The 23,391-nt window shown below is 50.0% G+C and overlaps 1 protein-coding gene, 1 non-coding gene and 1 pseudogene across 2 annotated transcripts; 2 read left to right on the top strand and 1 right to left on the bottom strand.

The window, feature by feature from the left end:
- The first annotated feature begins 7,627 nt into the window (after window positions 1-7,627).
- On the top strand, window positions 7,628-7,689 carry LOC126019206 (U7 small nuclear RNA). Its single transcript, XR_007498950.1, has one exon. It is a non-coding gene; the product is annotated as a U7 small nuclear RNA (small nuclear RNA).
- Window positions 7,690-9,413: 1,724 nt separating this feature from the next.
- Window positions 9,414-9,526, bottom strand: LOC126019922 (uncharacterized; annotated as a pseudogene).
- Window positions 9,527-12,676: 3,150 nt separating this feature from the next.
- On the top strand, window positions 12,677-19,225 carry MAVS (mitochondrial antiviral signaling protein). The gene is made up of 6 exons (XM_049779253.1): window positions 12,677-12,824; window positions 14,722-14,896; window positions 16,228-16,391; window positions 16,817-16,970; window positions 17,539-17,951; window positions 18,680-19,225. The coding sequence occupies exons 1-6, from the start codon at window positions 12,708-12,710 to the stop codon at window positions 19,124-19,126; spliced, it is 1,470 nt and encodes a 489-aa protein (XP_049635210.1). The 5' UTR covers window positions 12,677-12,707; the 3' UTR covers window positions 19,127-19,225.
- Window positions 19,226-23,391: the final 4,166 nt, after the last annotated feature.

Raw genomic sequence — 23,391 nt, 5'->3', positions numbered from 1 at the left:
ACAAACGTGTGAGCACCTCAGTCAGTAGGCATGGCTGTCACAACTACCAAAGGAAGGGGAGAGATAAATGAATACAAATGTGAATCTTCTACAGTCACAATCCAGTGATTGAACCCAGACAATTAACAGCTAGAATGTTCTTAACTATCTTGACAGCCTTGCACTATTGGTACCCTGTTGTACTTTTTCTGTTTTTAGTTCCAATGCTGGATCCCAGTTACAAACTCCGTCATGTCTCTCTGGACTTCTCTGCAACTGCCTTTCTTTCCATGGCATTGACCTTTGTTAAGTAAGAGTTATTTTGGTGGGGCTTGAAAGGGTAGGAGAGGGAACCTGGAAACTCTGGTGGCAGGAAGTTGACACTAGTAGCAGGGTTGGTGCTGGAGTGCTATATGTCTAAAACCCAACTAAGAATAATTGTAAATCACAGTGATTTACTTTAATGATATGAAATTAAAAAAAAAGAGTATTTTGGGGGCAGAGAGGTAGCATGCAGCCAACCCAGAATGAACCTGAGTTCGATTCCTGGCATCCTATATGGTCCCCCGAGCCTGCCAGGAGCAATCTCTGAGCGCAGAGCCAGGAGTAAACCCTAAGCATCGCTGGGTGTGACCCTAAAACCTAAACTAAAACAAATAAACAAAAAGAGTATTTGGGGCCAGAGAGAAAGTATAGTCGGTGGGGTTAGTGCTTAATAGTACTTGGGGTAGAGCATTTGCTTTGCACGTGGCCAACTCAAGTTTGATCCTAGGCATTCCATAAGGCCCCCTGAGCCTACCAGGAGTAAATCCTGAGCACAGAGCCAGGAAGTAACTCCTGAGTGCCATCAGGTGTAACCCTCCCCCCCCAAAAAAATAAAAAGAAAGCACAGTGGGTAAGGAGCTTGCTTTGTAGACAGCCAATCCCAGTTAAATCCTCAACACCATAATTGGTTCAAAAAAAGTGACTCCTGAGCACAGAGCCAGGAATAGTCCCTGAGCAATGCAAGATGTGGTCCAGATTCTCCCCTCCACAAAGGCGATTTACTTTGTAGATTAGCACTGACCGATACAGCCTAGAAAAATAAGTCTAGGGGTTAGGGAGATAGCTCAAAAGGCAAGAGCTTTGCATGTGGGAAGCCTGGATTCAAGACTGCAAACTGTGAGTATCCCTGGGGGTAAGCCCTGAACACCACCAGTGTGGCCCAAAAAAGAAAAATGAAAAAGAAAGACTCCATTTAGGGCCAGGAAGATAGGTCAAAGACCAGGACTGTTACTTTGGATATTGGAGCCCTGGGTTCTAGTCCCAGCACCACATGGTTCCCCATGCACTTCTGGGAACAACTTCCAAGCACTCTGGGTAGAGCCTCCTCAAAATATCAATTCAGAGGCTGGAGTGATAGCACAGAGGGTAAGGCATTTGCATTACACAAAACCAATGAGGGTGGGGGGGGGGGTGGAGATATAGCACAGCGGTAGGGCATTTGCATTGCAAGCAGCGGATCCAGGATGGACGGTGGTTCAAATCCAGGCATCCCATATGGTCCCCTGGGCCTGCCAGGAGCGATTTCTGAGCACTGAGCCAGGAGTAGCCCCTGAGTGTGGCTGGGTGTGACCCAAAAAACTAAAAACAAAACAAAAAACCAAATTGGGTTCAATCCTGGGCATCCCATATAGTCGCCTGAGATTGCCATGAAATTTCTTTCTTTTTTTTTTTTATTATTTTAATTATGACAACAAAGATGCAAAGAAAGAGGACAGGGTAAAGTTACAGTGGAAGCCCAATCACCCATAAACAGAATTCTCGGTAGTCCCATCGATGATATCCCAGCCTTGAACTTTCAGCCAAAGAACATTAAGAAAAACAAAACTGAACCCATGTACAATACAATTACTTTGTCCCTCAAATCCCCAGTTGTAGTACATACTATTTCTTAGCAGCACACAATATAATCTAAAGACATTAGACTTATGTAACTCCTTAAACATTGAGGGCAAAGTACATTTCTCTAGTTCCATGCACATGCTTACTAGTTTAAGTTAGCCTCAAAAGTTTTAGTGGGTTGTTTTTCTTAAGGATTGGAGTCAAGGGAACATAGTAAAAAACGGTATTAAAGTGGCATTTGTTTGCATAGGCCCACCAAAACATAAGGGATATGGAAAGGCAAATTATGGTGCCATGAAATTTCTGAGCACAGAGCCAGGAGTAAGCCTTGACTGCTGTGACCCTAAAAACTAAAACCAACAACAAAAAATAAAGCCTATGGGGGCTTGAGAAATAGCATGAGGTAGGGCGTTTGCCTTGCATACAGGATGGTGGTTCAAATTCTGGCATCCATATGGTCCCCCGAGCCTACCAGAAGCGATTTCTGAGTCATAGAGCCAGGAGTAACCCCTGAGCACCCTCAGCTATGACTCAAAAACCAAATAAATAAATAAATAAATAAATAAAGCCTGTGGTCCATAAGATTACACCCAGCTATTAACCCAAAACAAAGGTGATCCCCATCTTCCTCTTTCCCATAAACACCTTTCTATGATATGTAAAAACCCACCTATATAAGTGCTTTTGTCTCTCTTGACCTTTCCATTCCTGGTGAATTTTATTTTATTTTATTTTTGGTTTTTGGGTCACACCCAGCTGTACTCAGGGGTTACTCCTGACTCTGCACTAAGAAATTGCTCCTGGCAGGCTCGGAGGATCATATGGGATGCTGGGGATTGAACCCATGTCTGTCCGGGGTCTGTCCCAGGTCCATCCTTGGTCGACCATGTGCAAGGCAAATGCCCTACCACTGTGCTATCTCTTTGGCCCCCGTAGTTTTGGCTTTTGGCAAAGGCAGAGATCATGAGGCGAGAAGCCGCTGGCTCTATATTTCTTTCTTACTGGTTGGTTTATTATTTCTTGTGGCTACCCTACTTCTTCAGACCCGTGCGCCTGAGGTTTGCATGTAGGGTGATCTCACAAACTCGTGGGTTTTATTTTATAATGGTCTAAGACACAGGAAGTGGGCTTTTATTAGAGAAGCTGAATTTTATTTTGTTTTAGTTTTGCATCACGTCCCCATCAAAGTTCAGGGTTTTGTTCATAGCTCAGGAATTTGAGGGTCATCTTGACCTTGGACTAAGAGTAAACATTTGTTGCTAAGACATCCATCCCGTGGTAGTTTTATTATAGCAGCCCAAATAGATAAAGACAGGATCTTGGGGCCGGAGAGATAGCACGGAGGTGGGGCGTTTGCCTTGCATGTAGGACGGTGATTGGAATCCTGCCACCCCATATAGTCCCCTGAGCCAGCTGGGTGCGATTTCTGAGTGTAGAGCCAGGAGTAACCCCTGAGCACTGCCCAAACCCACCACCCAATACACACACGGCGTTTGCTTTGCATGCAGAAGGAAGGTGGTTACACACACACACACACACACACACACACACACGGCGTTTGCTTTGCATGCAGAAGGAAGGTGGTTCGAATCCCGGCATCCCATATGGTCCCCTGAGCCTGCCAGAGCAATTCCTGAGCGTAGAGCCAGGAGAACCCCTGAGCGCTGCTGGGTGTGATCCAAAAAAACAAACAAACAAACAAACAAAAACCAACCAACCAAACAACCAAACAAAACAAAAATAAAACCAAAAAAACTGAAGACAGGATCTCAATGTGTTCTTGCAGAAGCTGATTGCTTTTTAATGTCCTGCAAAGGACAATGAAGACAGGAGTGAGTTATAGTTGGGAACCACTTCCCACACTCCTAATGGTTTTCCTCCAAGAATTAGACACGAGAGCATTAGATGTGGGTGGGAAGGAATGATTTTCCACCAGTTTTCACCATCTTGGCTAAAGAAGGCCAAACCCTTGAGCGCTGCTGGGTGTGACCTTAAAAAACAACACCCCCCCCAAAAAAAAATGACCCGTGGCCCTCAACGTACACTGGCTCAGGTTAAGGTTAGGGCTGGGGGACCGTGCGAGCCCCAAACTCGGAGGTCGACTGTCCGTCCACTCGGCTTCGAGCCCGGCCTAGTTAACCTCCCCTTGGAGTCCCCAGGAACCAAGGAGCAAGCTCAACAGGGGGAGAAGAGCATGTGCACTTCCGCGCCAGCCGCTCCCTCCTAGGGCGGGCCCGAGAAGCCCGAGAACCAATCCCGCGAGTCAACGGCCTCCGTCGAACCAATGGCAGGCCCAGCCGACCCGCCCCCGCAAATAGACCAATGAGCGTTCGGTCCGCCCTTTCGACCCGACCTATCACAGAACGCCCCTCCCCTAATAGCCACGCCCGTTTCTCCGCCCAGCTGCGGGTGGGGGGAGCTCCCCCCGCGCTGCTCCGGCCCAGGCCGCGGGGTCGCGGCTGCTCCAGGTGAGTTGTCACCGCGCTCGGGCCGGGGCCAGTGGGGGGCACTCGGCTTCCTCGGGGGCGCCCGGAGGGAATGCGGAGCTTCGGGGGAGACGAACTTGGGGGCCCGCCCAGAGCCTGGGGTGGCGCTGGCTTTTGCGTGTCCGCAGCCACCTGCAGGCCCAGGGTGACCCCAAAGCAGGCTGACGGGGTTGGGCCTGGGTCCGACCCCGAAAAGCAGCCACGGCCGTGAGGGAGGCCTGGGGCCCCTCGGGGCAGGTGCCGATTGCTTCTGGGTTTGTTTCTTTTGGGGGTTTTGGCTTTTTGGGGTCCCACCCGGCTTTGCTCAGGGGTTCCTCCTGGCTCTGTGCTCAGAAATCGCTCCTGGCAGGCTCAAGAGGGGGACCCCATGGAATGCCATATGGGGTTCGAACCGCCGTCCTTCTGCATGCAAGCAAAGCAAACGCCCTACCTCTATGCTGTCTTATCTCGCCGGCCCCCCAAATTTAAAGTTTTTTCATTAAAAATGAAAAAGCTAGTATCAGTAATATAAAAATAAAGTCCCATAGAACAACAGGGACATGTTGCAACTCATGTCTAGTAAGGGATTTGTTTAGAATATACAACTATATATATATTTGGTTTTGGGGTCACATCCGGTGGCACCCAGGGCTTCCTACTGGCTCTACGGCTCAGATATCGCTCCTGGCAGGCTCTGGGGGGGACCCTAGGGGATGCCCTATGGGATTCGAACCACCGTTCTTCTGCATGCCAGGCAAACGTTTGCCCACCCTCCATGCTATCTCTCTGGCCCCCCGATTGCTTTCTGGAAGCGACGCAGACGCTCTGGGCAGTCGGGTCGGAAACTTCAGTCCGTGGCCCACATCGCGGAGGTGGGCAGGAGGTGCCAGGAAAACACCGGGCGGGGTGAAGGAAGGACAAACGACGGCCTGGGAATGGGGTGCGCCGAAGCCTTAAGAAGCAAGTAGGAGGGGCCGGGCGGTGGCGTTAAAGGTAAGGTGCCTGCCTTGCCTGCACTAGCCTTGGACGGACCGCGGTTCGATCCCCCTGTGTCCCATATGGTCCCCCAAGCCAGGAGCGACTTCTGAGCTCATAGCCAGGAGTAACCCCTGAGTATCAAACGGGTGTGGCCCAAAAAAAAAAAAAAAAAAAAAAAAAAAAAAAAAAAAAAAGAAGCAAGTAGGGGTCTGTGGCGCTGCACAGCAGGCCCAGCAACCTCCTCAGTCCTGCCTGAAGGATCTCCCTGGATCCTGGCCCAGGAGACCAGGCAGGAATTGAACGAGGCGGCCTCCTGATAACCTCCCTCAGTGTGTCTTCCCTGGGCAAAGCTGTGAAAGACTGGTCACCTCCCCGACTTCTGGGCCCTGGAGGTGTCTGGGAAGGAAACAGCAGTAGGACAGCAGATTCTGGATTCTGACCCAAAAGCGAGGGCTCAGTTTTTTGGTGTGCACCCAGGGACAGTGGGAAAGAGTGACATGAGCTCCTCAGGACCTGAAGTGGATCCTCACTCTATCTATATGAACAAACAGGGACTTGCTAGCTGGAGACAGGACAGGGCTTAAGGCGCTTGCTTGCTTGCCTTCCATCCGTTGACACCAGGTCTTGCACTGGTACTTCCTAAGGTGGTCCCCCAAGGATTGATGCCTGAATGCAGAGCCAGGAATAAGCCCGGGTGCAATAAGCCAAGAGCAATGCCGGGTGGAGTCCCCAAACCCAAACAATAGTAACAACAACAACGACTATAGGATTTTGCTTTCTTTGGGGTTGAACCCTGAGTGTCCCCCAGTTTAGCATGTAAGAATGAGTTTGGGGGGCCGGGAAAGTGGCGCTAGAGGTAAGGTGTCTGCCTTGCAAGTGCTAGCGTAGGACGGACCGCGGTTCGATCCCCCGGCATCCCATATAGTCCCCCAAGCCAGGAGCGACTTCTGAGCGCATAGCCAGGAGTAGCCCCTGAGCATCAAACGGGTGTGGCCCAAAAACCAAAAAAAAAAAAAAAAAAAAAAAAAGAATGATTTTGGGATGCAGAAAGATCACTCATCCCTGAGTGCTGTGGTAGAAAGGAGGGCAATGCAATGCCCACTGGCCACTGCAGAGTTTTCTGCTCCTGTCCCAGAGGTCCACAGGATCCCTCATACATCTCCTTCAGGATCCTCTGAAATGATCACCTGCCCCAGAGGCAAGTCATGCCCCAGGAAGCAGTGGGGCCCAGGTCAGGCCTTTTCCTCCACACCCCTGGTGTATCAGAATGTGCAGTTTTGGAACTCCTGCCTGCTCTGCATTACTGTCTCGGGACTCCCACTTCAGTGTTTCTCCTTCAGCCCCTCTACCCTCCTCTGTGCCCTCCCCAAAGACTCCCAATTTCCAGTAGAATGCCCCCCAGGCTCTCCCACATTAGACAGGCCCCAACGCCTTCTGTGTCATCCTGCTGCTCCCTCTTTTCCACCCTGGCACTCACATACCATACAGAACTTCACCTTCCTCTCACCCCTCTGTGCCCACCATTCCTTGCTGTGACATCCCGGATATCCCTGCATCCACTCTTCTTCTTCCATAGCTGAAAATCCTCCCCACTGCAGACAACTGGATCTGTCTTTATATGAACAAGCTCTTCTTTTCCTCCATTTGCCCCCTCCCAGTTTTTTCCCCTGTAATATTCTATGTGAATGGCCCCCAACCTCCTGGGCCTTCGCCTCTACCCTTCCTCCAACTATTTTTTTTCCCTTGGAGGGGGTTCTACACCTGTCAGTGCTCTGGGCTTACTCCTGGCTTTGTGCTTAGAGAGCCAATCGCAGGCATCAAGGGACCCTCAGCGTTGCCAGTTATTGAACCAGGTCAGCTGCATGCAAGGCAGGTGATCTGTCTGCTATGCTATTACTCCCACCCACCACTCTGCAACTTTCTGAACCTGATCAGCGCAGCCTGTTCTGTGTTTTACAGCCATACCAGCTCATTCCTACCTTAGAGCAGCAGCTTCTGCTACAAAGAAGGGAAAGGCCCAACTCAAATGCCCTCAAATTTAAGGTTTCCCTGAACTTCTCTTCTGGGACTCTGTCTCATTACACTGCCAGTAGTGCTGAAAGATCATTCATGTAGGAGCTCAGGGCGTCATGTGGTACCAAGGATGGAATCTGGGCCTTCCACATGCCACTGTGAGCTTTAGCCCTTTAAACTGTGTCCTAGATCCCTGTTTTTTTTTTTTTTTTTTTCTCCTCTCTTTCCCTTCTTTTTGGTTTGTTTTGGGTCATACACTGCGACGCTCAGGGGTTACTCCTGACTCTGTACTTAAGAATCTCTTCTTCTAGTGTTACAGCTCTTTTAGAATTTGTCCAGCAGGCCTTCTGGTCTCCACTGGAAGGCCCCCCTAAAAAAAAAAAAAAAAAAAAGAATCTCTTCTGGCTGAATCCAGGAACCATATTGGAGATGTCAGGGGTTGAACCTGGGTTGGCCACATACAAAGCTAACTCTCCACCTGCTATACTTTCTCTCTAGCCTCCACTTTTTAAATCTTTTTGCATGATATACAAGGCCACATGGCCAGTCTACCTTTCTGTTTCCTTTTTTTCTTATTTAAATTTAATATTGTGGTTTATAATAACCTGCGAAACACAATTCCTCTCCCACAGCAGCCACTTCCTTACAACATTGTCCCAGTGTCCTCCGCTCATCCTAATAATCCTTCTACCACCCTGTCCCTCTATGCTTTCTTCCTACCAAAGACCATTTTGGTAGGTTTCTATTGCATTTGGGTATTTGTTATACTCCTACTATGTCTCTTTATATCTTACATATGAGAGAGATTATTCTGTGCTTATCCTACTCCTTCTGGCTAACTGGCATGATACTCTCTAGATCCATTCATGTAGCAGCAAATTGCATGATTTTGTCTTTTCCATAGCTGCTGCTGCTGCTTCGTCCTCTTCCTCCTTCTCTTCCTCCTAAAAAAAGTGTTTAATAGAGAGCATTCTTGCCTTTCTCTGTAAACTTTTCTTTTTTCTCTGTAAACTTTTTTATTTTTTGGTTTTTGGGTCACACCTGGCAGCCCTCAGGGTTACTTCTAGCTCTATGCTCAGAAATCGCTTCTGGCAGGCTCAGGGGACCATATGGGATGCCAGGATTCAAACCAATGACCTTCTGCATGAAAGGCAAACGTCTTACCTCCATGCTATCTCTCTGCCCCCGCCCACTGTACACTTTTGTGCCATCCTACAACCCTGATTTTTTGGGTGGTTGTTGTTGAGCCACCCCAGTGGTGCTTAGGGTTTACTCCTGCTCTGTGTTCAAGGATGACTTCTGGCAGTGCTCAGGGGACCGTACATGGTGCCAGGGATTGAACCAGGGTTGGTACATTGAAAACAAGTGCCTTAACAAATAGATATAGCTAAGATTAAGGCCTGAGACTTTCATGGCAAGGAGGAGGAGCTGTTCAAACAGTTGGACTGACCTAAAGGTAGGGTTGTCCCAGGTGTTTGTCAACAAAGTGTCCAGTGGTGCAGTAGCCAGCTCTCTTTTTGTTTGTTTGTTTGTTTGGCTATTGTAAAACAGCACTACAGTGAACGTAGGAGTACAAATGTCTCATCTGAATAGATTTTTGGGGTACTTGGGGTATATGTCAAAAAGTGGAATTGCTGGTGATATGGGAACTTGAGTAGTGTCCACATTGTTTTCCTTTTATCCCCCCTTTTTGGACCACACCTGACAACTCTCAGTGGTTACTCCTCACTACACAGAGAAATTCCTCCTCAAAGTGTCCAGGTGATCATATGAGATACTGGGGTCTAACTTGGGTTGGCAGCATGCAAGGTAAGTGCATTATCTGCTATGCTATCTCTTTGGTCCCACATTGTTTTATAAAAGTGCTGAACCAGTGGACATTCCCACCAACAGTGAATGAAAGGGTTCTTGTTTTTGTATGTTTCTTTATTCTTTTGGGAGGGAATGGGTTGGGCCAAACCTGGCAATACTCAGGGATGACTCTCGACTTTGTACTCTGAGAACCGTGATGTTAGGGAAGCATTTTTATCTATTAGTGCTATCTCCCCAACTCAGTCTTTGTAACCTCTATTATAATATGAAATTCTTTTTTTTTTAAATATGGAACGCTTCATGAATTTGCATGTCATCCTTGCGCAGGGGCCATGTTAATGTTCTCTGTATCGTTCCAATTTCTTTTTTAGTATATGTGCTGGCGAAGCGAGCACATAATCTGAAATTTTTGGGGTGAGGGGAAGGGGCCATTCTTGGTAGTGTTCAGTGGTTACTCCTGGCTCTGCACTCAGGAATCACTCCTGATGAGATCAGAGAACCTCATGGGATGTAGAGGACCTAACCTGGGTCAACTACATGCAAGGCAAATGCCCTATCCATTGTATTATCATCCCAAGCCAGGATTCTTGGTTCCTTATTGTTATCTGGTATTGAGTGATTATTTGTCCTCACTTGAATATTAATAGAATATATGTTGGATGATGCAGAGATCTTACCATTTCTTGTAATTATTTGATCAGAGAGACAAACAAACACAGACATATCCCTCAGTGCAGATCTTGGGAAGAACTATAGAAGCTTGTTGTTATTGGACTGGAGATACTTTAAAGTTTCTAATGTCTGAAATGGTAGGAAGTGTGCCACAAATAGCAGGGAAGTGCAGTTAGAGAAGGGATCACTGTGACAATGAGATTTGGAAATGATCACTCTGGACAAGAACTGGATGAAAGAAGATAAAGTGATAGGCATGATAGGCATTCAGTAACAATATTGTAAACCACAGTCTAAAAAAAAAGAGGGGAGGAGAGAGAAGAAAAGAAAATTGTCTACCCCAGCGGCAATCAGGGAAGAGGGCAGGGGCAGGGCAGGAGGGAAACTAGGGACACTGATGGTGGTAAATGTGCACTGGGGAAAGGTATTGTATATTGCATGATTGAAAATCAATCATTAACAGCTTTGTATCTGTGAAAACAACAGCAACTGTATTATAAACAACCTTGTAAACTCATTGTATAAATAAAGTGATTAAAAAATCTAACTTCTGGGGCCAGGAAGGTGGCGCTAGAGGTAGGGTTTCTGCCTTGCAAGCGCTAGCATAGGACAGACAGCGGTTCGATCCCCCGGCATCCCATATGGTCCCCCAAGCCAGGGGCGATTTCTGAGCGCATAGCCAGGAGTAACCCATGAGCGTCAAACGGGTGTGGCCCCCCCAAAAAATAAATCTAACTTCTGGGCAGGAGCATAAGTTTTGCTTCCAGGAGTCCAGATTCCATCCCCAGTTCTGGGTGATTTCCAAGCACTGATCCAGGAGTTGCCCAGAGCACCGCCAGTTATGGCCTTCAAACCAAAAATAATGTCAAGCTTTTGAGCTAGATCTAGTAGAATATTTACCTTATATGTGAGAATCCCGAGGTTAGATCCGGGTTTAAAATTTCTTGGTTTTAGGGGCTGGAGAAGTAGCACAGCGGTAGGGCATTTGCTTTGCACACGGCTGACCCAGGACAGACCTGGGTTCAATCCCTAGTGTCCCATATGGTCCCCCAAGCCATGACTTCTGAGCATATAGCCATGAGTAACCCCTGAGTGTCACCAGGTGGGGCCCCCAAACAAAAACAAACAAAAAAATTTCTTGGTTTTGGCCTACACTTGCTGATGCACAGGGATTACTCCTGATTCTGCACTCAGGTGGGCTCGATGACCCATATGAGATGCTAGGGATCAAACCTGGATCAGTGATGTGCAAGACAGACACCCAACCTGCCTGTAGTATCACTCGGGCATCCACCTGAAATTTAAAAATAAAAATAAAATAAAACCAATAAATGTATGGGGTTGGAGCCATCGTACAGCAGGTAGGGCACTTGCCTTACATGTGGCTGGCCCTGGTTATGCTCCTCAGTATCCCATCTGGTTCCCCTAGCATTGCCAGGAGTAATTCTTGAGTGCCAAGCCAGGAATAATCCCTGACCACTGCCGGGTATGACTCAGAAAAAAAATAAATTAGGCTTCTAAGGTCAAACTGATATATTGTGAACTGTCTGAGCCATTTTAAGATTGAGGACAAGCTTAGAAAAGACAGGAGAGTTGTCCTACTTGACGTTATGAGCCTCCTGCCTGATGAACATGCTTGTCACACCTTTTTCTTTTTATAATTATCTTTATTTAAACACCGTGATTACAAATATGATTATAGTTGTATGATTACAGTCATGTAAAGAACACCCCCCTTCACCAGTGCAACATTCCCACCACCAATTTCCCAGATCTCCCTCTTGTCACACCCTTCATACTAGCAAGGATGGGTGTGCAGTTCTGTTCTGGAAAGAGCCTGTTCCTACTGAGTCTTCTTTTCTTTTTTTTGTTTTTGGGCCACACCCAGTAACACTCAGGGGTTACTCCTAGCTATGCGCTTAGAAGTCGCTCCTGGCTTGGGGGACCATATGGGACGCCGCGGGGGGCGGGGGGGACGACGGACAGGGGATGAACCTCGGTCAGTCCTAGGCTAGCGCTGGCAAGGCAGACACCTTACCTCTAGCGCCACCATGCTGGCCCCTGAGTCTTCTTTCCTTTGTGGGAAGAGAGAGGTTTGTGGCTCAGTAGTTGGGGGCTGCTCTCAGTGGCACTCAGGGGACCTGGCAATGCCAAGGACTGAACCTAGGCCTCTGGCATGCTAAGCATATGCTCTATATGCAGAGATAGCACAGCATGAGCTGTCTCTGCAGTTTATTTTCATTTTTAATTTTTTCCCTTTTTTTGAGGGGGAAAGACATAGGCCACATGTGACAGTGCTTATTCCTGGTTTTATGCTGGGTCATCACTCCTGTAGGTGCTCAGGAGATCATATGGGATTGAACATGGCTTGTTCAACATGTTCAAGGGAAGCAGCTTAACCTCTATAGTATCTCTCTGGCCCTTTTCCATTCATTCCTAATCAGATTTATTGAAGGCCTCTGGGCCTCAGCAGAAATGAAACAAGAGGTTGTTTTTTTTTTTGTTTGTTTTTAATGTATATAATGTGATGCTTAATGGGCCAGAGAAACAGTATAGTGGGGGCAGCGCTTGCCTAGCATGTGGCAGACCCCAATTCAACCGCCAGCATCCCATATGATCTCCTGAGTCCACCAACAGTGATTACTGAATGCAGAGCCAAGAGTAACCCCTGAGCGTCACTGAATGAGTCCCAAAAATTAAAATTAAAATAAAATAAATTTTAAGTGGGAGAGGAAAAATTAAAAATTTTAATTAATTGATTAAAGAAAACCGAAATTCAAAGAGTGGAGCCTTTTGTGCACCAGCACTTGTGACTTTATGCAATGCATTTTCGGTCTTTCCCCCTCTCAATCCATCTACTCTTCATGGGCCAGAGCTACCTGATACTTCAGCATCTAGGCAGTGATGGGATTTGCTGAGGACAAGACTTATGAATATATCCGCTACCATTTCAAAAAATTTTGCCACATTCGTGCTCGGGAGATTCTGCCTTACTTGGGCTGCCTGACGACAAGTGACCAGGTGAGCCCGGGCGTTCCTGCCCTTATCTGGGGGTAGGACTGTGGCTTTACAGCTCCCCCATCCCATCCTCCTCTTCACCCCCTTTTTTCCTGATCTGCCTTCTTGTGTCCTGCAGAACTTTTCTAAAGGACAGCGCGTTCTGTTTGCTCAGTCTTCGAGCGCCCCCTTGTGTCACTTATGTGGGGTGCTCCAAAACATAGGTGCTGGCTGCCAACTGTTTAGGGCTGGTCTACCATTTTTGTTTGTTTATTTGTTTGTTTGTTTTGGAGTCACACCCGGTGTATTCAGGGATTACTCATGATTCTGCATTCAGAAATCACTCCTGGCGGGTTCAGAAGACCCTATTGGGGCGCCAGTGGTTGAACTCAGGTTGACTGCCCACAAGGCAAGCATTCTATTCTCTTTACTGTCACTCTGGGCTCCTGGTGCACTTTCTTTTTCTTCTTTACACGTCTGTCCTGCCCAGTTTGGGTTGCATTTTCTCTGTGTCTTGGGACCCTGTCCCAGTAAGGAGTTGAGACTCCATTTTGAGAGTTCACAGGCACCCAAGAGTGTGGTGGCCCAGGCCTGGAAGGGGTTACTGCAGGCAGTAGGGCAGACCCCTTCCCAGCTACTCTCATATTGTACCCCACAACTCTGCTTTCTTCGCAGCTCTGGGGCTCCAGGGCATGGTCTCTTCCCCTTTGTAATCAGGATTTGTGGGGAAACTGAGTTATCTCATAAAAATATTTTGTATGTTTTCATGTTTGCTGTCTTGATGCATCTTTGCATTTAGGGTCTCAGGTGGATTTGAAAACTGCTACATCAGTTGCCTTTCTCCATTAGCAGAAGCTCTTTGGTGTTCACGCCTCTTCTATGTTACCCTCTCTGTCTCTCTTGCCCCCCTTTTTCACCCACAAACCACAAACCTCCTGGTAGTCCTTCTGTGTGCCTTGGGGCTCTGTCAGATAGGCTTGCTCTCCTTTCTACTGCATAGGATCTCGTGACTCTTATTTCTGCTTAACCTCAGCTTATGCATCGCGTATATGGCAGTGCTCAGGGCTCACCCCTGTTGGTAGTGCTTGAAGAACCACTGGGGCAATAGGGCTCAAACCTCAGTCAGCTATATGCAAGGTGAGAAGAGCCATACCCACTGTACTATCTCTCAGGCCCTCACCTAAGTTTACCTTTAGAACACCGCTTTAAATAGTGTTAAAATGACTCACTTAAAGAGCTGAGAGCCTGGGGCCGGGAAGGTGGCGCAGAGAGGTAAGGTGTCAGTCTTGCAAGCTCTAGGGTAAGACTGACTGTGGAGTCCCATATGGTCCCCCCAAGCCAGGGGCAATTTCTGAGGCATAGCCAGGAGTAACCCCTGAGCGTCAAATGGGTGTGGCCCCCCAAAAAAACAAACAAAAATAACAAAAACAAGAGCTGAGAGCCTGGGGCACTACAAGAACCTGCTGTCTGCCTTTATTATTATCTGATTTAATTTTTGTGTCTGTCTGCCTTTATTATTATCTGATTTAATTTTTGTGTCTTAGGGCCACACCTAGTGGGGAACTCTTAACTCTTCGGCAGCTCAGTACAGAGGTTGTTCTGGCTGGTGCTTGGGGGGAACTTACAGGGTGTGTGTGTGTGTGTGTGTGTGTGTGTGTGTGTGTGTGTGTGTGTGTGTGTGTGTGTGTGTGTGTAAACTGGGCCTCCAGCAAGCATAGTCTGTGCTTCAGTCTTTGTGGCCTCACCCTGGCCTCTGGTAGCTTCTTTTAAACTTGGGCTCACCTGACCTCATCTGTGCTCCCCCTGCCCTGACTTTCCAATGATTGTTTCCCTTCCTGGCTTCCTCATGCTCTTTCGCCGGCTCGCCCTGCCTCCTCATATAGAAGGTACCAGTCCAGAGCAAGGTGGTTCTGTCTTCTAGGACCGACTGCGTGCCGAACTCGAGCGCTGGGGGAATGCTGACTCGATCTGGAAAGTGTTTGACACCCTTCGACGGCGAATGGGCTGGGTGGAGTCCTTCATCCAAGCACTGAGGGTCTGCGAGCACAGAGAACTGGCCGAGGAAGTAGCCCACATCTACCAGAGCAACCTGCCCCGTGAGCATACTGCCCTCGCCCTCCTGCCACCATCCCATGGGTTCCCCTGGCTCCACTTCCTGTCCTGCGTCACACCCCCTTATCCCTGCCATCCTGAAGTCCTAGCTAGCCACAGAGTAACTGTTCCTTCATCTCCTGAACCTCAGTCTTTTTTGTAGAATGTGTTTGTGTGTGTGTGTGTGTGTGTGTGTGTGTGTGTATCAGACTAAGGGTCTGCCCCATGGTCAGAACTTTTTAGATAGCACAGCGGTGTTTGCCTTGCAAGCAGCCGATCCCAATAGCTCCTGGCAGGCCCAGGGGACCATATGGGACACCGGGATTCGAACCAACCACCTTTGGTCTCCTCCCAACACACATGTAGCTCTGATACTCCTCAGCCACACTCAGTTCTCCCTACCCATCCAGGTACCCTAGGGAAGTAGAGGTCAGGGGCTGGGGGAGCAGGGAAAAGAAGATAAAACCGGGCCCGGAGAGATAGCACAGTGGCGTTTGCCTTGCAAGCAGCTGATCCAGGACCAAAGGTGGTTGGTTCGAATCCCGGTGTCCCATATGGTCCCCTGGGCCTGCCAGGAGCTATTTCTGAGCAGACAGCCAGGAGTGACCCCTGAGCACTGCTGGGTGTGGCCCAAAAACCAAAAAAAAAAAAAAAAAAAAAAGAAGAAGATGATAAAACCAATCCCGGGCATAGTCCAGACCAGAGACATCCCTGAGACCCTGCTGGAATTTAATATTAGAGTGTCCTCAGTTTATCTATCTGTTCTTGCCACTTTCTTTCTCTCTCCATTATCTCCTTCCCTCCCACCCTCCCTCCATCCATTTTTCCCTTCCTCCCTCCCTCTTTTCCTTCCTTCCTACAATCCTTTGCTTCCTTTCTCCCACTCCCTTTCTCTTTCCTTCCTTCTATCCCTCCCAAATATCCCTCCCTCCTTTCCTCCTTCCCTTCCTTCCTTCCTTCCTTCCTTCCTTCCTTCCTTCCTTCCTTCCTTCCTTCCTTCCTTCCTTCCTTCCTCCCTCCCTCCCTCCCTCCCTCCCTCCCTCCCTCCTTATGGAGGCATCAATTCCTGCCCACAGAAGCTGTGGTGCTGCAGTGGGTGGGTGATGCTGAGGCAACAGCATCAGGCCTTTTGGCCTCAGAATGTTTAGGGATAGAAGAGAGAAGATTGCTGACTAGATTAGGAAGTGGGGTGCCCTTTCCACTTTCTGAGCACCCTCTTCTGAGGATGCCTCCACATGAGGGCTCCTTTGGGGAGGTCTGGATGATGCTGACATGTATGTCCCTGGGCCCCTCCTGTCTCTAAGAGTCCCCTTGTCCCTGACTCTTCATTCTCCAGCGGTCCAGTCCCTCCCTGCAGCCCCTGTGCCAGGCCCTGCTGAGCTTCCGAGACTCTCCACACCTGCTGTGGCCTTCAGAGATCCCCCCAAAAGCTACCAGGAGAAGGGGCCGAGCTACTCCACCCCTGTCCAAGATACCCAGACTCCGAAGTCCCTGGGAGAGGTGTGTCCTCGTCTCTCTGTGTCCCCTTCCTTCCCTGCTTCATTGACCCTGTGGCAGCCCTGCCTCTGTCTGTCCTCAGAGTTCAGGGGCTTAGCCATGGTCAGTGTGAGATGTAGAGCTGGTGAGGGCATTGGAAGCTCCACCATACTTGCCATACAGTGTAGGGGAGGTGACCTATGCTGGGCAATAGGATGGGTGGACAAGGGGACCCACTGCTGGGTTCTCGGTGGGGGGTCTTTCTCTAGGGCATGGACACAGAAAGGAGTGTCTGTGAGGCAGATTCCAAGTCATCTGGGGACTAAGCACGAGACAGTGCCCACAGCCAAGAAAGGGTCACTCTGGGTCCTGGATCCTGTCCGGTGGAGCCTGAGTCCTTGGCAGACTCCTGGAGAAGTACCTGCTAATGCTTCTCTGTGCCCTTACAGACTTCACAGACAGCCCCACAGACTGACAGCTCTGGCACTGTCCAGCCAGTGCCAGGTGGTCAGGAGCCCCCCTCTGACATGGCGTCCCGTCGCCCTCCTGCCAAGGGTCTGCCACAGGAGCCGGACACAGAACTAGACAGCCCGCATTTAGCAGGTATATGAATGTTCTGGGGCCTCTGATGGGCGTGGGATGGGGCTTGATTGTCAGGCTCCTTTGGACAGGAACAAGGGTAGGAATCAAGGTAGTTAACTCCACTGGGGCCGGAGAAAGGCTGGAGTACATGTGGGAGCCTTAGGTTCAATCGCCACATCTCCAGAAGTGACCCACAAGCATTGCTATGTGGACTTAAAGCTTCATCCAAACTGGAAAAAAATGAACAAGCAAGCAGGGATCTGAGTACAGGGATTCAAGGGACTCTTTCCAGCATCAGAGGTTAGGGAGCCTGATGAAATAGAAACTGTGAACTGAGAAGAGGGACCCTTCTTCAGCCCTCCCACCTTTAAGACGCCAGGTTAAGGGGGAAATGTAACAGTGCTCTGGAGACCATTGGTTGAAGGTTAAGATTGACCCTAGGTTAACCACTCCTCACTCTACACTCAGTAATCACAGTACTCAGAAAACCCTATGGTGCTGGGGATTGAACCCAGGTTAGCCACAGTTAAGGCAAATGCTTTATCTGATGCACTATTTCTCCTGGCCCTGCTTCCCTTTTGCTTTGCAGGAGACAATCTCACCCCCCTCCGGGGGCCTGTGTCTCCTACCGTCTCCTTCCAGCCCCTGAGCCGTTCTACCTCCAGGGCCAGCCGCTTGCCTGCACCCCCCACAGTGTCTGTGTCTAGCCCTAGCCTCTCCCCTTCCACTCCTGGCCTGGTCCCCTCTGGGGGTGCTGGTGACCGGGCCGAGGCCACCAGCAACCCTAGGGGTCCAGGGGTGCCCACCAGCCCAGCACCTTCCAAGGTCCCCGCCAAACCAAAGCCCTCAGGCACCATGCCCACTGCTGTGCCCAGCAGCTTAACTCCATCCAAGCTGCCTGTCAACTCAGCCCGTGCCAGCACAGGAGCATCCAAGGTGCCCGACCACAAAATGCCCACAAGTGCAGCACCCAGTGGCAAGGGTGGCAGCAGAGTGGCCAAGGTGAGTAACCTCTCCTCCTAACTGCTCCAGCCCTTTCCCCCAGTGCTGCAAGTCATCCTGAGCCCGGGAGACCTTAGCAGAGATGGGTGTGGGGAAACACATTTGGCACTGCTGTTGGCAGACAAGGATCACAGGCAGAGTAGGGACTGGCTGATGCCTGGCCAACTCTCTAAAGATTGGACTGTAGGGGCCGGCGAGGTGGCACTAGAGGTAAGGAGTCTGCTGCCTTGCAAGCGCTAGCCAAGGACCGCGGTTCGATCCCCCAGCGTTCCATATGGTCCCCCCAAGCCAGGGGCAGTTTTTGAGCACTTAGCCAGGAATAACCCCTGAGCATCAAACGGGTGTGGCCTGAAAAACCAAAAAAAAAAAAAAAAAAAAGATTGGACTGTATGGGCACCGTCCCAGCCCACCAGTCCTTGGGTACCTCTCACCCTTCTTCTGTTGGCAGATGGGAGCCCTGTCCTTGGGGGTCCTGGGATATAGGGCGCTTTATGGCCTGCACACCAGGCAGAATGTCGATGGTGGATAAGGGTCACACAGCACCCAGGACACCCTGGGAAATTGGGGGAGTGAATTCATAGGCAGTGAGGCTGCTGATACTGTACCTTGGTCCCCTCTTACGCCCCCCGTGGGCTGAGCCTGAAGAGAGGGTTTCTTGGGGCCACCGAGGGGTGAGAATCTGCCTTGGGCATTCCCAGTCATTCCCAGCCCTCCATTTCTTTTCCCAGGAGGCCCCCGAGTCTCTGCCTCGCATGGGCACAGAGGCTGGTGGCATGGCCAGGCCGGATGCTAGTGCCCACTGGAGATCTGATGTGGAGCTGAGCAAGCCAGGGAGGCTGATCTCTCAGCTGGACAGCACGTTTTCAGGCTGCTCCGAGGACCTCGCCATTAGCTACAGCGACTCCCTAGGCACCGTGGGCGGCACCAGTGGGCGGCACTGTCCCGAGGAGAACGAGTACCACTCAGACTCCATCAGGATGCACGTGGCTGGGAACCCCAGCGTCGACCTCAAGGCCGGCAACCCTGGGCCCAGCGCCTCTGGGCAGCTCCCGGAGGAGGAGTTTCCTGCGAAGCCACTGCCCAAGCCCGCAGCCCCCTGGGCCCTGTGGCTCGTGGTGGCTGCAGCTGGCGGGCTCCTGGCTGCGCTCCTGTACCACCGGCGCCTACTCCAATGATGCGTCTGAACCACCTGCTGCGCACATACCCCGTTCTAGTTGTGTGTGTGTGTGTGTATGGGGGGGGCAGCCGTTGCCCTCCGGGGTGCCCTGCACTCCCCTAGCCCTGCCCTGCCACCCTAACAGCCCTCCCTGCCTTCTGTTGGCTACTGTGCCTCGTCCCTCCAAGCCTTATTCCTGTTTGCCAAGTCTGAGGCTTCTGGAGGTACCACTGGAGCGCCAGGGGGATGGCAGTTGAGTGTCCTCCATTCCTTCCATCACCATGGGTTCCTCTGTGGCTGACTGCCCCCACAGAACTTCTGTCCAACCTCTGCTACAGCTGGGTGGTTGGTCTCCCCAGGTTTGTTCATTTCTGGGGCCTTGAACTGCTTCAGGCACTCTTGCCACCCACCTCCTTCCCATGCGAGGCCACAGTGTACCCCAAACCTGAGTATCCCCCTCACTTCACCAGCTTCTCCTCTCTTGCTCAATGCTCTCGTGTGCTTTTGGGGTGGGGAGAGGAGCAGTGGGTGGGGGCTGTGTGACCAGTAGACAGGCAGGCAGGCATTGTTCTCTGCTGGATCCCACACTGACTGTCATGGCTCATCCTTCTCGGCCAGGGAGACCCACGGTTGTTGGGCCACATGCCTGGCTCAGAGATGGTTGCCAAGTGCTTCTGCCTTTCCGGAGGGGGCTTGTGATGGGGCCAGGGTCCTGGCCTGCCCTGCCTCTCACTAACTCCGTGCTCTTGAGCACAACCTTCACCACCGTGCCTGTCCTCACCTGCGTGTCAGGGATAGGTAGTGTGTAGATGCGTGTTCCCAGAGGTGTGCGGATTAAACGAGTTCATCAACTTCTTGGGGTCTTTCCTTTCTGGCAACGATGGGCTCGGTGTCCTCTGTGTGTTGTAGTGGTGGGACTGGAACACTTGGCTGCATGCTAGGCGGTTCGGAGGTGTCGGGGCAGGCCTGGTTGCCTTCTGCTCTTGGGTCTGCTCTGCACTGCACGGAGGAGGGGTGGGGTTTGCGTGGGAGCCTGTCGGGGCAGTTGTGGGGGCATGAGGGGTAGGTTGTGGGGGTCACTCCAGCTTCCTGTTAGGTTCAAGCCTCTTAGATTCTATTGCTGATGGGGCTGGTGGGAGGCCAAGGCAGGTATCAGGGGGTCACAGGAGTTTGTGTTTCTGGGCTCTGCAAAGGGTTTCACACTTAGGGAGACCCCAGGAGAAGGTGCAGCTCCCTGACATTGATCATCAGCTGGGTTTGTTCCCTGTTTTAGATGCTACAGACATTATATCTCTTTTTTTGTTGGAGTCATACCCAGTGGTGTTCAGGATTCAGTCCTATTGGGGCCGGGGACCAAACTGGAGTCAGCTGATTTCCAGGCAATCGCCTTAGCCTCTCTGGTCCTCCTACAGACTTTCTTGGCCTGACCCTTAGGGACATCAGTGCCCTCATGACTTCTATATCTGCTCTCTCTCCCCTCACTGTGAACCCAGTAAGATGCACCATCCCCATCACTTTTCCCTCAAGCTGCCCTCTGTGCTTCCCCTTCTCAGGTACCTTGCGGGTGGGTAAAGTCATGTACAAGTATTGGTCCCAATCTGTTATCCTCCTGGGTTGTTTATAATTGGTGGGGGGGAGTTTGACCAGCTGAAGAAAGTCAAGTGTTGCTGTCCAGAATGATTTGGTTTCAGAGAAGAGTCATGCATAGTGCCACTGCCTTCGTGGGAGATAACCTTGGGGGAAGGTGTGTGTGTGGGGAGGGCTTAGGCCCTAACTGACATTTTTTTTGCATTGTGCTGCCAGGATGCAACTTCCTATAACTCTGGAATCTCTGACAAGAGATTCTGGAAGAGGAAGAGCCAGGCAGCTGCTTCTCTCAGCCTGGACCTGAATGGCAGAGGGAGAAAGGACCTCTACCCTTATGCCCACCTGACCCACCTGGCCTCTTCTTTGGAGACCTGGGAAAGACACTTCACCTTGGAGTGAAGGCTCTGCTGGGGGAGACAGAGCACCTACTACAGGGAAGGCACTTACGCTACCCTGAGCACCAGCAGGGGTCACTTTTGAGAACAGAGCAAGAAATAGCCTCTGATCACTGCCAGCTTTGTCACCCTGTAGGCCAGGGGTCTCAAACTCAATTTCCCTGGGGGCCGCAGGAGGCAAAGTCGGGGTGAGACAGGGCCGCATAAGGGATTTCGCTTACCAAATATTTGCAATAAAAAATCGCATTAGGGGGCTGGGCGGTGGCGCTAGAGGTAAGGTACCTGCCTTGCCTGCGCTAGCCTTGGATGGACTGCGGTTCGATCCCCCGGTGTCCCATATGGTCCCCAAGCCAGGAGCAACTTCTGAGCACATAGCCAGGAGTAACCCCTGAGCGTTACCGGGTGTGGCCCAAAAACCAAAAAAAAAAAAAAAAAATCGCATTAGTAAGAAAAAAAATCGCAAAAAATCACATTAAATATTTGCATACTCTGAACAGAACTGCTCGGGGTATGGGAATGTTTAATGCGATTTTTTTTTTTTTTTGCGGTTTCTTTCTTACCTATGCGATTTTTATTGCGATTGTTCGGTAAGCAAATAATCACGAATACTGCGATATTGAAGGCCGGCCGCAGGCCACAAAATGTTGTACCGAGGGCCGCAAACAGCCCGAGGGCTGCGAGTTTGAGACCCCCTGCTCTAGGCCCAGGGGGGGGGGCCCTCTGGGACAGTGCCATTGAAAGCACTTGGGAAAAACTGCAGGAGCCAGGAGATCTGTACCAAAAGCCTTCACCACTCCTGCTGGAACAGGGGCTCCAGAACCACTACCTCTGCCCCTCCGAGTCCCCTGGAGATCTGCTTGAGAATCTACCAGAGTCTAATAGACACCAGCCCTTCTCTTGCTACATATGCTCAGATTTAATCAGACTTAGGGGAATGTGTAGAGTAGAAAGATGGCCTTTGCTTTGTCAGGCCTTGGGTAGCTTCTTTAGGGAACACTCTTTCAGGACTGGGTCACATTTGAGCATGCTCAGGAGCCTACCCTGTCTGGTGCTTGGGGGAACCATGCAGTGCCTCTTGATGTGTAGTTCCTGCACCTAGCCTGTTGAGCTAGCTCTCCAGCCCAACAATCACTTTTGCACTTTTTTTTTTGGATTTTTGGTCACATGTGGTGATGATGCTTAGGGGTTACTAATGGCTCTGCACTTAGAATCACTCCTGGCAGTGCTCCAAGGACCATAAGGGATGCTAAGGATTGAACCAGGATTGTTTGTACACAAGGCAAGGTACACAATTATGTATGATCTCTCCAGCCGGAGAAACATAAACAATGTTTTTAATTACTTAAAGACTGGTTTACAGGGCTGGAGAGAGAATATGGCAATTGGGCATTTGCCTTGCATGCATCTGATCTGAAGAGACGGTGGGTCTAGTCCCGCATCCCATATGGTCCCCTGGGTCTGCCAGGAGTGACTTCTGAACACAGAGCCAGGAGTAACCCCTGAGTGCCGCCAGGTGCGACCCCTCAAAAAATCTGGTTTGTTCTCCCCCCACCATTCTTTCTTTGTAATCTTTTTTTTTTTTTTTAATTTTTTGAGCAGGGTAAAATTAGCCACAGGTGAAGGATAATTGTAATCACAAAACCTAGTACAACAATGACAATACCTAAGCAATGGGTGTGACTAAAAATTCTAAGTTACTAGAGAGAAGGTCACAACTCAAGGTAACTCCTTGCAAACTTTAAATGCAAAAATCAGGATTAGGAGGAAGTAGGAAATATCTAGAAATTTGGTCTTTCTAGGCTGGACTTTCTTTGTAATCTTACCTGCTAGTAAGACCTGCCCATTTCTGGGAGGGGTCTTTGGGAGGTATCAAAAGATTGCCTCAGGGGCAGGAAAGAGACTGATTGGAAGATTGAGAGAGATTCAGCAAGGAAGAAGCCGCAGGAAAGGAGATGGATGAAAGAGGTTGAGTTGTCAGGGCTGACTATGAACCCAGCATAAAAGGTACAAGTTTAGGAGCCACATGTGGTGGCTAGGGCCTTGAATAAAGCTGATGTCTCCTGAAACATGACTGTGGACCATTTCCTCACGGCTATCCTGAACTCACTGACCCAGCGGCTGAAAGAGGTTGAAGACGCATGGCCCGGGCTGGAGGAGAAAGGCTGCATCCTCCAACCATCCCATCACCATCCAGTCTCATCCAGTGCTGTTATTCTACACTGGTTTACAAAATTATTCATAATACAGTTTTTTCCACAGTTACAAAGTTGTTCATAGCCGGAGAGATAGCATGGAGGTAAGG

This window comes from Suncus etruscus, chromosome 9 (assembly GCF_024139225.1).
Source record: "Suncus etruscus isolate mSunEtr1 chromosome 9, mSunEtr1.pri.cur, whole genome shotgun sequence".
NCBI classification, from domain to species: Eukaryota; Metazoa; Chordata; class Mammalia; order Eulipotyphla; family Soricidae; genus Suncus; species Suncus etruscus.
Note: the sequence above shows the minus strand (reverse complement) of the source record. Positions and strands in the feature narration are given on the sequence as shown.